This window comes from Gossypium arboreum, chromosome 11 (assembly GCF_025698485.1).
Source record: "Gossypium arboreum isolate Shixiya-1 chromosome 11, ASM2569848v2, whole genome shotgun sequence".
NCBI classification, from domain to species: Eukaryota; Viridiplantae; Streptophyta; class Magnoliopsida; order Malvales; family Malvaceae; genus Gossypium; species Gossypium arboreum.
Window position 1 is genome coordinate 131012331 of NC_069080.1, and position 14520 is coordinate 131026850.

Genomic DNA, 14520 nt, shown 5'->3' on the forward strand with positions numbered 1-14520 from the left:
CTAATAAAGTCTGTTCCAAAATGAAAGAATCATGGCCAAGTCCGGCATGCCAAAGGAAAGGCTGATCATGAGATGTCAAAAAAGCAGAAATGGGAGAAGATACAAAAGATGGCAATTGAGGCTGTTGATGCACCAGAATGTAAAGATCATTCTGTTCTTTACCAATCCCCTTCACTTGTCCACTGCAAAGTTCCCGTGAAAGGCAAAAATCGGGATAAAAGGATACAAAACAATGTAAGTCTCGAGTTAACTTGAAAACGAAAATTAAATTGAAATGAGAGTCTGGGACATGAAGGGCATTGGTTAACATGATAGAGAAGGACAAGACATAGGAACCCATGTGAGTAATAGGGACGGATTTACCAGTGGGAAATTGGACAAATGAAGAATGAAAAGTACAAGGAACAAGAGAATCCAAATATTGGCCATCAGATATCATGTGGTTGGTGGCCCTTGTCTCCAAAATCCATTGTAAAGATGCAAGCTAAATAACCATACCTGCAATGTGAGCGGCTACTCCAACAGTTGAAGTGAACTCAAGACTGAGTAAATTCAAGACAAGTAGACACTGTGCCTGAATAAACACAAGTGCAAATACTATGGTAGCATTGTTAGCAATAGTGGACCTTTGTCTTGTAAATTTAAAATCAACAGGATACCCAATAAGCTTCTAACTGACCTTTAATCTTACAATGGTCACACACATCGGTAAACCTTCTCATTTGAGAGCCTTGTTGTTTATCGGAAGAATACAATGTTATAGGTTCAGAAGGAAAATACATGCCAGAAGTATGTTAGTCTTTGAGCTTCCTCTTGACCAAGCACGGAATAAGCTTAATTAACAGAAGGTAAGGGTTCCATTAACAAAACCTGACTTCGAACAACAGCATAAGAATCATTCAAGCCCGTCAGAAACTGAAATAACCACTGTTGTTGAACAAGTTGATTCTTGCGGGAATTTTCACAACTACAAGAAAAGGAACCAAAGCATCGTATTCATTCCACAAAAGCTTTAATCGTGTAAACAAAACTGAAACAGCGTAAGTACCTTGAGCATGGGAAGCAATCTCACAATGAAGAACCATCAACTTTCTCATATCGTTATTCAAGTTCTTTCCATATATGTAGAAATATACTATTACAAAACAAACCGTTAGCACAGACAAAACAAAAATAAACTGTGCAGTATAATTATATAGTAAACGTCACCCTAAAATTTACATAAAATTTTAATATTTGTACATTCGAATAAAAAAAGGTGAAATTCAATTATATTACATTCTCAGTACTATGCAAATTAAATATAAAATATTTATATTAATATGATAAAAATTAAATTAAATTATATATTAAATAAAAAATAAAATTCAGTTTTAGTTACATTCAAATACTCCATTTTCGGGTTTTTCTGCGCCCTAATAGTAGTAAAAGAAAATTCTCATCAAACCCTAAAGCCCGGAAAAGAAAAAGTGAGAAGTTTAGTTGATCTCTGAGAATCTCAAACAGAAGTTTAGTTGATCTCTGAGAATCTCAAACAATCACCCTTAATTTGCAGTAAGTTGCGAGTCTGCAATTCTTTAGACACCTTTTCTCAATTGATTTTCTTCTTTAACCAATCGTTTCTGTGCTCTGTTTCTTTTAGGATGGCCGATGAACATATTTCCTCAGTCCTGGAGCAGCTACGACGAATCATCGCCGACGAAATTTTTGGGTACTTGGAGGTTGAGATAAACTTGCTTGTATGTAGACTCGATGCTTTTCAATCTATGATTCTTGATCATGGGGATGGGCTATTTTCGGTTGAGCTATTGGAGCGTGGGATTACTGTTCATGCACTCGATCAAGTGCTATATGAAATAGAAGATTTAATTAGCGACGTCTTACATTTAGGAGTATCTACTGAATTAGCAGCAGCAGGCGTTAAGGAGGTTGAAACTAAATCAACAGCAGCAGGCCCTCAGAAGTTTGCTTCTACTAAATCAGACACAGCATGGCTTAAGAAGCGTCAACCTAAATCAAGAGCAGCAGGCCTTGGGAGTTTTGCTTTTGCTATGTCACTATTGTTGATGAACCGTGAAACTAAACCATCACTAGCAAAAGCCAATGCGAGGTTGAAAGAATTGATGGAGGTATTGATTGGTATTCCGCATGGATCGCATCCCTTGCACTCTAAACGATCTTTTTTTGTAAAACTGTCAAAGTTATATGGTCTAGATGTGGTTAAGAAAGATATAATAAATGTAATTTTGGGTGAAAGTTTCAGGGATAGTAGCGACAGCATTAAAACCATCATTATTGTTGGCATGGAAGGAACGGGGAAAACATGTCTTGCACGGTGCATTTGTACTGATTGTCAAGTTCTGGAAATTTTTGACAACATAATTTGGGTGAATGTTTCGGATGATTTTGATTTAGGTAAAATTGCAAGAAAAATTATTCTGTCTCTTGAAGGTTTGGAGCATGACTCTTTGCGTCTCCTAACATTAGTTCCATTGCAAAGTCTGTTAGATAGAATTCAGCGAAAGATTGTTAACAAGAAATCACTTCTTGTTTTAGATGGTGTGGGGAGATATGATTGTGATGATTGGGAAGCACTTAGAGCTGTTTTTCAACATGGCATGTCGGGGAGTGGGATTCTAGTGACTACTCATGAGCACTTGGTTGCAGGAGCAATGGAATCATCTTATACATTTTGTTTGGGAAAGCTGTCTGATGAGTTGTGTTGGATGATACTTCGTGAAGTTGGATTGAATGATGATACTCTTGAATATGCAGTAGAGGATATAGGAAGGGAACTTGCAAGGAGGTGTGAAGGACTACCCTTTGCTGCGAAGGTTTTGGGAGATGCTCTACGACATTATGACTTTGGGATAAGAGGATGGGATGTTTTTCTGAGAAATTGTATCTGGATATCTCCTAGAATACCCGAATATACGTCTAAAGTTCTATCACTATCTTATTGCAATCTACCTTTGTCTGTAAGACGGTGCTTATCGTATTGGGCTATCTTCCCCAAAAACTTTGAGATTTCGAAAACTCTTTTGGTGCAACACTGGATGGCACAAGGTTATCTGTACTCATCTGATAATTTAGAAATGGAACTAAAAGGTGAAGAGTACTTTAAATGCTTAGAAGCTCATTCATGTTTCCAATATTGTAGCAGAGATGGTGGTATGCTTACTTGTAAGATGCATAGCATAGTACATGATTGTGTCCAATCTTTGCCCCCATATGACTTAATGATGGGGATCGAGTCTGTTAAACAGCTGACTTTGAATTTATCTTCTTGGACGGAAGAGGTCAAAGTTATTGGCACTCATCATTTGATAATGATGATTGCTCAAGGAGCTGGTTTTCCCATGGACATTAGTGGTGCAGAGAAATTGCGGACCCTTGTTGCTGTTACTCAAGGGTGTTTGATAACTAGTCAAGCATTATCTAACTTATTTGAACAATCCAAACATCTGAGGTTATTGGATTTGAGCTTGACTAGTGGGTGGCATAATTGTTTTGGGCCATCCGGACAAGGTAATATACTAGATGAAATTCCGGTGGAAATCGGCGGATTGATTAATTTGAGGTACCTTAGCTTGGCTGGCAGCAAAGTATTGAAGATATTACCGGAAACATTGTGTGACTTGCATAATTTGCAATCCTTGGATCTTACTGGTTGTAGTAGTCTTAGAAAATTGCCAGATGGAATGGGGAAATTAATGAACTTGAGGTATTTTTATACCTGGTTTTGCTCTAGTATAACTTCCTATCCAAAAGGGATTAGCTGCTTAACTTCTCTTAGAGAATTAACCAATGTCATTGCTAGAGCTGATCACAATGATGCAAAGGAATTCACTCTTGGAGATTTTGAAAAGTTGAACAACCTTTGTGGACATGTTCGTGTGAAACTGGTAGGAAATGCGATAGATGCAGATGAGGCTATTAGAGCTAGCCTTTGGAACAAGAAGGATCTTGACCGTATCAGAATAAATCTGGATGGGGATATAGGGAAAGAAAGCCAAGACGTTATAAAGAAAGCATTAAACCCGCCTTCCGACTTGAATATAGAGTTCGTAGGATGGTGGTTCTAGTCCAGAAATGTAAGGATGCTGCAAAGCAACAGGTAGTCTCTCTTTCTCATTTTCTCTTTTGTTGTAGCTTTGATGGTTCAAATTCAGTATTTACTCCTATGATTCATTCAAACCCAAATTTCAGTTGTGTTATAGTAGTATCAGTTTCTGTTGTTATCATCTGATTAGATGGAATATTATGAAATCTCTTATAACATTACAATGACACAGATAACGGCTTGTCTATCACATTAAATTTCTCTCTTGCTAAAGCTTGTTCTGAATGAATCACTTTAAAACGGCAAGATAACTTAGATGATCCTTATTTTCGTTTGCAGGACATACATATCCCCTGAGAGGCATTGTCGTTGTCGTTGGTAGTGAAAGTTGAAGTATATTTTTAGTATTTTAGTTTTTATATTAGGATTTAACAAGTTATTAAGATGGATTTTTTTCTGGAAAAAACATGGATACTTTTTTCTAAAAATTTTTATGAACTCTTTTGAAATTTGTTGAATTTTTAATTATTTTTATTAGTTTTTGAATTTTTATGAATTTTACGTAGGCCAGCACACGAGCTGATCATATCAATGTTGTTAAAATTTTAACAATTTTTTTCATCCAAAAGAAAGTAATTTAACTAAATTGTAAAGGTCAAGTGTAAAAGTCAAAATGACAAAATAAGTCAATATTAAAAGATTAAATTTATCATTATGCCTTTTTATATACTTATAATTAATTATAATAAAAAGTTATTTAAAATTTATTTAGATATATTTGTTATTTTAAATAAATATACAGAAGACAAATTGAAAATAATCTCATGCTTATAATTATAACACGAAAACTTGACTTACTATATAATGGAAGAGTATTTGGTACACTAACAATTGTACTTTTTTATTGCATAAGCATGTGTAAAAGATTGATACGTGTCTTTATTTTTAAATATCAATTTTTAATATTTTATTATACCTTTTAAAACACTTGTCAATCTTTTAATCTTGCTTATAGAATTTAAAATTTTATTAACAATGTACTAAATATTTTCTCACGTAGCAAAATAGATTAAAAACATTTAAAGTAATTTAATTGAATTATAATAAAAGGTCAATGTATTCTAAAATGCTAATGGCATAAATTTGAGTTTGTCAAATTCTCTAGCATTGGGAGGTAAGTCAAACTCCAAACTAAGTTGAATAATTTTTGGCTTTCCACTACTCATATTCATGCTAATATTTTTAGATTTAATTCTCACTTTCAATATTAAAAGAGGGTTCAAATGCAACATGGAGTCAACATGAACATGATACTTTAAAAGCCCTAAAGGACACTTGCACTCTTGTTTTGGAGATGAGGTTAAGAAGACCTACAACAAGTTTTAATATAATTTGATATAGTTGAAAAAGATTCAGAGAAAAATGGTAACAAAATCTACAGTCGTGGAAAATGATGAATGTATTAAAATATATGAAATTGGTTGATGGTTTTATTTATTGTGAAACTGGATTCCCTCCTTCTCGAATATAAAAACTTTTCAAAATATGGTTGTCTATTAATATTTTAACTAATCAATTAAGGAGTAATGAGGAGGACATGACACTTAATTGTTATAGTGACAGTTTCTAGTTAAAGTTTCAAAATGTGAATATGCATTGACATCAATTCACTAATTTTTATGAAAAATGTTTTTAACCGGTTCATATCTCCATTACCATTGAACGCTGAATTAAGTGGCTTTGTTGATTAGAGAAAGACACTGAGAAAGATAGAGGAACATATATATGTAAGAGAGAATTTGAGGCACATTTAATAGGTTAACTTTGAGAATTTTATATGTGGATCATAGCAATAAAGAAAGAGATTGTTGAGAATGATCAAACATGCATTGATAAAGGAGCATATGTTGCGATCCATGTGGAGGTACCTATTAGGTAAGTGAAACAATGAATTGAGATGATGGAGAGTTTTGTACACCGGTATCGTACTACGATAATTTATGGTCATTTTTAATTAATACGAGTCAAAAAAAATAAGGCCAATGCAACCACCATGATCAAGATCAAATCCTTGGATATCGAAAAAATAATTAATAACCCTATAATTAATGAGCATATAGTAATGAGTTAACCTAAAATAGAATTGAAGAGGGTAAGGTACCACAATTAATGATAAGAAAAGTGAAGACTCCTTGAAAAGATTAAGGATGTACTTTGATTAAGAGTGGTTATAAAAAAAATTGGGAGGAAGGGATAGAGTGGAGTAAGGAAAGTGGTGTGATTGCCCATTAACACAAGTAAGAAATATGTGAATGATTGCCCATTAACATATAGAGTAGGTAAAATTGACTTGTTTTTCTAGAAAGACAATAGATAAGCCTAAAAAGTTATAAAAAGTAATTGTTAAAATAGTTAAAATGAGAGGAAAAAATAAGATATTTTTGTTTATGGGAATTAAGTACATTTTATGACTAATCATTTATTTTTTTGGAAAGCACTCGCGAGTTGGGACGAGGGGATTAATCATTGTTATGACTGTAGATACCTGATTACAATAAAAAAGATAAAATACCATTTTACCTTATAGAAAATTCTCATGATTTTATAAAACATATCATGAATATATTAAATCATATAAGTAAAATATATCTATAGTCATTATAATAAAAGCTTATTTCTATAACTCATAACTAATTTAAATATAGAATGATATTTAGAATGATTATAAGAAAATGTTTGTTGATTAATGTTGTGAGTTTTAAATTTGCACCTAATTTTGACATTAAATATATATAATTAAATTTTGGGAGTTTAATTAAGACTTTCAGAATTTTTAAAAGGTTTAATGGAAAATTCCAAAAATTCGAAGAGTCATTTAATTGAAAACAATAAAAATTTCTAGAAATTTTGAGAGACTTAAGTTAAAAGTTTCAAAAAATTTTACAAAGCTTAACTAGAAAGGCCTAATAGCAGTTTTCCAAATCTTGGGGCAAGGTATCCTCTGGCTCCCATGAGGATTCACCTGGTAATTTATAAAAAGGAATAAACAATCACTTGGTAACTCACAACTCACAATGCATAAAATATAATCACGTCAACCAGCAAAACACAAACCTTTTTTTTTTTTTTTTTTATATTACAATCTAATACAAGTGATAATATCAAGTCTTAGAACCCTAACTCTTAAAAGTATTAGCATATCATTTTAACCACTTACTTTTAATAAATACAAAATGGTAGAAGCATAAATGAATTATACCACCATCACTACCATTATCACCATCGACAGAGCCTCTCAATTCTTATGTCCTGCAAAAGATTAGGATCCTTGAATATGATATCTTGACGCTTTCAAGTGATTCATTGAGAGCAAGTTCAGCGACAGACAGAAATTCAATGTAAAACTCAACTACGCAAAGTTAAATAACTGCTATTGAAATTGAAAAGCTATGTAGCTTTTTTCCATATTCAAACATTAATTACATAAAAACAAAAAGCAAAAAAAAAATTATTTTGTAGTTTGTTTTTAAACTTGTTTAAAAGTATCTAGTTAGTATATGAATTTGTATTCTTTCACTCAAGTTTGTACTTCTGCACTAGCCCCGTTAGTTTGTGCTAACATAGCACTAATGACCAATCTTATAGTGACACGTGACAACCACTCAATATGACACGTGACGAATATAAATTAAAAAACTTAAAACCTTTTTAAAATGTAAATTAATTTAAAAAATATATTTTTTTGGACAAGTTCCAATATCAACTATGTAATTCTCGGACAAGTTTTGGTACCAACTAGACTTATTCATGGGACGGGCAAAAATTTAAATTTGTGAGTGTTTGGGCAAAAATATTATGCCTGAAGTTTATAATATTTTATATTATGTTATTTTATATATTAATTAATTTATAAAACATAAAAATTAAGTCTATAGTAATATATTAAAAATTTTAAGATCACTATACTTAAAACTATAATAAATAAAAATATATATAAATTTATTAAATATAAAATTAAAATAAATATAGATTTATTTTTTTTCTAAATAATATGGGTGACCTTAAAATGAGTTTAGATTAACCATATACAAACATAGGTAGGTTTAGACAAAATGTTAGACCTATATTGCGAGTCAAGCCAAGCTTAAGCAAGCATAAAATATGTTAATATCATGCTCAGACTTAGTCTGACCCATGAACACTTTTAACACCAACTAGGTACTTTTTTATAAATTCAGATGTCAACTAGGTAAAAAAAAGTTCAAATACCAACAAAATATATTTGGACAAGTTAAGGGTAAACCACTTATTAACCCAAGGAGAAAAATTACCTTAAAGCAACATTTCACCATTCGTGATCGTTGAAGAAACCATTCGCCATGGAGAGAGGTAGATTCAATGTTGTATCTGCAACAGCATGGTCTATTCTTCCATCTAAATAGATCTTAATCTTCTTGAGATGCGTCTTGTTTTGGAGTTTGGCTTTGTCAGCCTGTTGCACATCTATTACATTTCCCACCAGCTTCAGACGGAGAATTTCATGGAGGTTGTCCAAGTTTTCGAGATCTCCAATGCAGAACACTTTAGGATCATCGCAATCCGCTCTTGCAATGATATCTGTTAAAGTCCTTAGAGATGTTAATTTCCCAATCCCTTTGGGGTAGTAAGTTAGACTGGAACAATCTGTAGTACAAAGATACCTCAAATTGATCAAGTTCCCCAGACCATCCGGTAGTTTTCCAAGACGACTGCATCCATGAAGATCCAAGGATAACAAATCATGCAATTGGCAGATTGTATCAGGTAATCTATGTATCATCTTGCAACAAAATAAGTTGAGATGCCTTAAATGTATCAAATCACCTATTTTGCTTGAAATCTCGGGAAGCAAATCATCACATGAATTATTCATGCCCAAATCTAGCACCCTTAGGCACGGAGATTTTTCAAACAATTGATGCAGAGACTTGTCTGTAACAACTCGGGTTCCTAAGGCAGAAAAGATTGAAAGGCTACGCAATTTGCTACCACCTTCAATTGAAAGAGGAAAATAAGGTTCAAGAATGACCGTCAAGTGGCGAGCATCATTCGAAGGTAATTGAAATTTCATTTCATATCTATTTACCTCTTTCATCACAAAGTCTTTACTTGTCAAATACTGTACAAGATCATGTATTATGTCATGCATCTTACATGCAACAATGCCAGCGCCATCTTCTTCCACAAAATCTTGGAATAAAGAGCAAGATGCTAAGTGTTGAAAGAACTCTCTACCTGTAGCTTCAACCTCATCTTCCCTCTTTACATTGCCACTAGGAGCTAAGTAACCTTGTCCAATCCAATGCCTGATTAAATTATCTCTCCAGATTTGCAATCCTTTAGGAAAGATTACACAATACAAGAAACAGTCTCTGATTCTTGACCGCGGCAAATCATGATAACTCAAGAATAAAGAACGCACAACTCGTTCCCACACAGCCAAATTGCATAGCTCTTTGTCATTGATATCATTCCACAATCTAGCTTCACTTTTTTGTAAGTGATGTCCTAGATCCTTTGCAACAAGTGGTAAACCTTTGCTTTTTGTTGAAATTCTCTCTGCAATGCATTCCAAGGTTTCGCGATTTTGTTGAGAGAGTTGATCCTTTCCAACAAATGCAAATTGCTTAAGAATTGACCAACAATCTTCGTCAGGTAAACTCGACAAATGATAAATCAAACCTGAACTGCAAGATAGAGTATTTGCAACAGATACCTTCCTAGTAGTAACCAAAATCTTACTTCCAGGCTTACCATGTTTTAAAACAGCTTGCAGGTCTTCCCAATCTCCATTATCTTCTGCCCACACATCATCTAAAACAAGAAAAAATCTTGTATCTATGATTTTCTGCTTAAGATTACCAAGAAGGAAATCTAAAGTAACTGAATCTTGGAGGTAGACAGGGAAACTAAAATTATCTTCTTCAAAAGCTAAAATGATATCACGCGCAACTTTTTTCTGGTCAAAAAGGTTGGAAACACACACCCAAATCATTTTGTCAAATCTTGTTTTAAGAAGTTCATCATTGTAAATCAATCGAGCAAGGTCGGTTTTGCCAATACCTCCCATCCCCACTATGGAGATAGTTTGAGTACCCTGTTCTTCCTCATCAACTAAACGGAACACTAACTCAGTTTTAATTCCGTTTCGACCAATAATTTTTGACAGATCACAATAGCTAGTACTTTCTTTGTTCCGCAGAGGAGATATAATTTTACTCTTGCCCAGATCCAGCTTGTTTTTCAGCTCAAATGGACTCAGTTTTTCACAAATCTTCTTTATTCTATCAGAACTACGACGATATATACCGAATTCACGTAGAAAATTTACCTTGGTACGAACAGATTCTGCCTTCCGTACTTTACAGCTCCATAAATTCAACTCATCCTCGATTTCATAAATTACAATTTTCAGATCTTCTAGCAACAGTTTGATTGCATCGTCTGTAATTTGTAGTTCCTCTGCATCTTTGAGAACGGATCGCATGGATTTCAGATATGTCTCAAGATTTTTGAGAACAGTCTTGCAGTCTCCCCACCTCGTCATCTCTTCTGCCGCTTTGTCACTCAAGATTGTTGTTATCTGTTGCAAGACAACCGTAAGAATTGCCTCCGCCATTTTATGATAGCTTTTACTTCTCCCTGATTTATACTTCAAATCACAACAAATTACAGGGAAAGAAACATTGAGAAATCGAGAGAAAGGGAGTGAAACAGCGTCAATGGATTGAGGAGAGCAGCAGGAAACAAAAGCCAAATAACCCAAAATGTTATTCTTTTTTTTTTTTTCCTCTTCGCTAATGTTTTCGCGATTAGTCTATTATATTATTGTTTAGGTAGAAGTATCAAAAGAGTATAGTATAAAAGGATGAATTTCACTTTCCTCTTGGATAAATTATTTGTTCTATTTTCAACTGAGTAAAACAATTCATCAATTAATTTTGTATAGTTAAATGTTTATTTTGTGTTTTATACATAAGGTAAAATAATAAATTTAATTAAATATAGCCTATTTTAGCTGCTAAACTAGAAATTTTGTTTTAGAGGTTGAAATTAAATTATAATTTTTATGATAGAAAAATTCAATTTTACTATTTTAATAGACTATATCTTTATAATTTTAAAGGATTAAATCAAATTTTTATATTTTAAGGGGTTAAAGAATAATTTTACTTTTATTAATTTTAAATTTTAAATTTTTTAGAGGGTACATATGAAAAAAAATCATTTTAGGGAGGGTTGAGGCCCTTGCCAATCCCGTTAGTTTCGCCACTAGTTTACTTTATATTTTATTTATAAGGTATAATAATTGAAACGTATAACGAAATCTAAGGTTTTAAAAACTAGATCGATGATTGAACTAGTAAGGTTACTGGTTTGTTGATCTAATCGATTCAATTGGTTTGATTGATTAGTCCGATTAAATTAAATAATTCATAAAAAATCATAAAAAATAAAAATATATTAAAATATTTTAGTTTAACTAGTTCAATCGTCTAATTCAACCATTTTTTTTTTGCCCAATTCAACCAATCTTTCATTAACTTTTAGTGAGAAAGATAATTCTCTGTATAGAAGTCGAAAACTTTGAGCTTTTTAGAATATAAATTTTTTTCTTATAAACAAATTACACTATTTTATGATAAAATAACAGCGATAGGTGTAATTAAGTCGTCTCATAGATCCTATTTTAGGAAAATAATACAAGAGTTTTACTTGAATAATGAGTAATTAAATATTATTGTTTTAATATAATACAGTAGTTCCCCTTTATTTGAAACACTAAGGGGTGGCGACATACTCCATACCCTACTATGCACTAGGGTTTGTCACCCCTTTTACATAAGATGAGCTCTTGGGTCTGTCTCAAATTCTCGGGTTATGCATATTGAAGGTTTAGCCTGAATGGGTAATATCGATATAATGTCAGTTTATGTGAGCAATTATGTTATAATGTCAGCTTGTGTGAGCAACCTTGATATATTGTCATATTGTGTGAGTAACTTATTCCCATATATTCAAGTCCGTTTTGCTATAGTTCCATCCGACGATATTCAGTTAATTGAAAATAGAAATTAAACGATGGAATGGGAATGAAATGGTATTCGGTGATACTTGATATATGGATTGTTACATGACTTTGTTTAAGTTTTTATATTACTTATGATTTTTAAACCTAGACTCTCTTTTTGAGAATTAAATGTGACTTATTATCACATTCAACCACTTATTGATCTCTTTTTGTAAAGTTGGAGAATTGAATAATTGGCCGTGCTTGTATAAAATATTGTTACTATTAGTTATATTTTCTAATATTTTATTATTACATTAATTATTTAAAACATATATTATGACATTTTTCACAAAAACAAGTAAAAGAAAAAGGGAAAAGAAGCAAAATAAAGAGTGAATTATTATGGTCTTAGTCCACTTTGATGGAGGGGTACAACAGATCATTGCTTCTTGTACCTGTCATGGGTCCACCTTGAAGACTTTTCATGTCTTGCAATAGTAAGAAACAGAAACGAGAGAAAATGGACAAAAATGTTGACCCAATTGTTGGGAGCCAAATAGTACATTATTAATCTCTCAAACATATAATTAATATTTATTCAAACCTTTCTCCAATATGAATGGGAGGATTCCTTCACTAAATTTTTTTGAGAATTTTCAAAATTCTGAATAGTTTAATTAAAAAATTAATTGAGAAAATATGAATTTCCAAAAAATTTGAGAGATCTAATTAAAGTTTCAAAATTGTTTAATGAAAATTTACGGAATTTTAATAAAACAAATTAAAAATTTTATAAAATTAAAAAGGTCAAATAGTAATCTTCCAAATCTCGGGGCCAAGGTCCCCTCTATCTTTCATGAGGATCAATGGCAGAGCGTAGTAGAGACCCAAGGGCCATAACCCCCTTAAAATAGTAAATTTTAATTTAAACTCTTTATAATTTATAAAATTTTAAATTAGTAATAGTAAGATTACATTTTGACCCCTAAAATAATAAAAATTTGGCCTAAATTGAAAAAATTGTAAAATTTTCTATTCCAAAGCTCTACATTGAAAGTTATGTTTGTTTCGGTTCTAAGGACTAAATTGAATAAATTATAAAATATGTATAATTTCGTATTTGATTGCAAATTGTCTTGTAATTGGTTGTGTGATATGTCTTGTGACTGTACGTAGCTAACATCGACGTAGAACCATCAAGAGAGAAAATAAAAACGAAGGTTATCGACGAGTGACTCAAAAATCCTTATTTGTACTTTTATGATTTAGGATAGATTTATTTGATTGCCTATATATGTTAATTGAATGATTGAATGTCATTGTGAGTATATGAAGATATTATGAATTGTATTGATTTGATATGGAATATCATTATATAGGAAAAAATGACATGAATTACATAGAATATGATATATGACATGAAAATTGGATAGAAAAATGTTAGATGACATGAAATATATGTATTGATGATGAATTCGACTGTAATTATGATTGTGAAAGAGAAATGATGTGTACAAAATTATAAAATGAAATTGAACATTAGTACCTTATTAACAAGTCGGACCGAGTCGAATATAGTTGACACGCCACAGGATTAGATTGTGTACATGATTATGCGCTTATGCGCCAAGATGCACATAAGATGCACTTCGTGCGCCAGAATGTGCTTTGTGCGCTAGGATGCACCTTGTGCTAGTATGTGCTATGTGTGCCAGTGATGCACTTCGAGCACCAGTATACACTTTACATGCCAATTTATCCGATGATGTACTTCAGTGTCAGTTTGGTGTGTTGGTTGGACGATTTGTGTATTCGTCCGAGCCATGTTAATGGGGTTATAATTGATAAACTTGATTAATGATATTTAAAAATGAAATAATTGATGATATAGTCTCAATTGTGTTCCCTTGTGGGTTATAATAGAAAGATCATGTAAGCTATTAAGCAAATCAATTGAAAATGAGTCTTGGAGGCCAGATGATTGTAAATGAGTCAATTGACTCCAGTAAAATGGATCAAATGGTAAGCTACCATGACAGGTGATGTTAAACGAATATGATAATGGATTACATGTTGTTTAAGTTGTAAAAAAGTGTATGTTTGGGTTAAAATAGATTATGAGCAATATATATTAAAGAATGGAATCTGACCAGTGAATTGACTTCTTAATGCTATGTGTGTGTTTATTCGTATTGAAAAATGATGAGAATTAATTGAACATGAAATGGTTAGACATGGAATTATATGTATATGTAATTTTACTAAATTATGGGTGAAACGCTTACGTCGCTTCTTGGTGGGTGTTTTTACGTCCACGTACAGTTGATGTGTCCCCCTCCATTAACTGTAGATGGCTTTCTGTGGAGGAGGGCAAAATCTTTCCCTTAGAGGACAATACCTTCCA

General features: G+C 32.4%; 2 protein-coding genes across 6 annotated transcripts; one reads left to right on the plus strand and one right to left on the minus strand.

The window, feature by feature from the left end:
• Positions 1-1381: 1381 nt before the first annotated feature.
• On the plus strand, positions 1382-4581 carry LOC108480535 (putative disease resistance protein RGA3). Its single transcript, XM_017783566.2, has 3 exons — positions 1382-1554; positions 1643-4117; positions 4403-4581. Exon 2 carries the CDS (start codon positions 1644-1646, stop codon positions 4083-4085), a length of 2442 nt encoding a protein of 813 aa, XP_017639055.1. The 5' UTR covers positions 1382-1554; position 1643; the 3' UTR covers positions 4086-4117; positions 4403-4581.
• A 2335-nt stretch (positions 4582-6916) lies between these two features.
• On the minus strand, positions 6917-10966 carry LOC108480106 (putative disease resistance protein RGA1). 5 transcript variants are annotated; one of them, XR_008274602.1, is made up of 3 exons: positions 8764-10966; positions 8395-8680; positions 6917-7085 (listed from the first exon to the last, which is right to left on the minus strand). XR_008274602.1 is itself a non-coding variant. In XM_017782979.2 (3 exons), exons 1-2 carry the CDS (start codon positions 10719-10721, stop codon positions 8774-8776), a joined length of 1833 nt encoding a protein of 610 aa, XP_017638468.1. In that variant the 5' UTR covers positions 10722-10966; the 3' UTR covers positions 8542-8680; positions 8764-8773. The 5 variants fall into 5 exon arrangements, 4 of the variants coding, with proteins under 4 accessions (XP_052878050.1, XP_017638466.1, XP_017638468.1 ...); XM_017782979.2 differs by lacking the exon at positions 6917-7085 and having other exon boundaries at positions 8542-8680; positions 8764-8811; positions 8927-10966; XM_053022090.1 differs by having other exon boundaries at positions 8395-10966.
• Positions 10967-14520: the final 3554 nt, after the last annotated feature.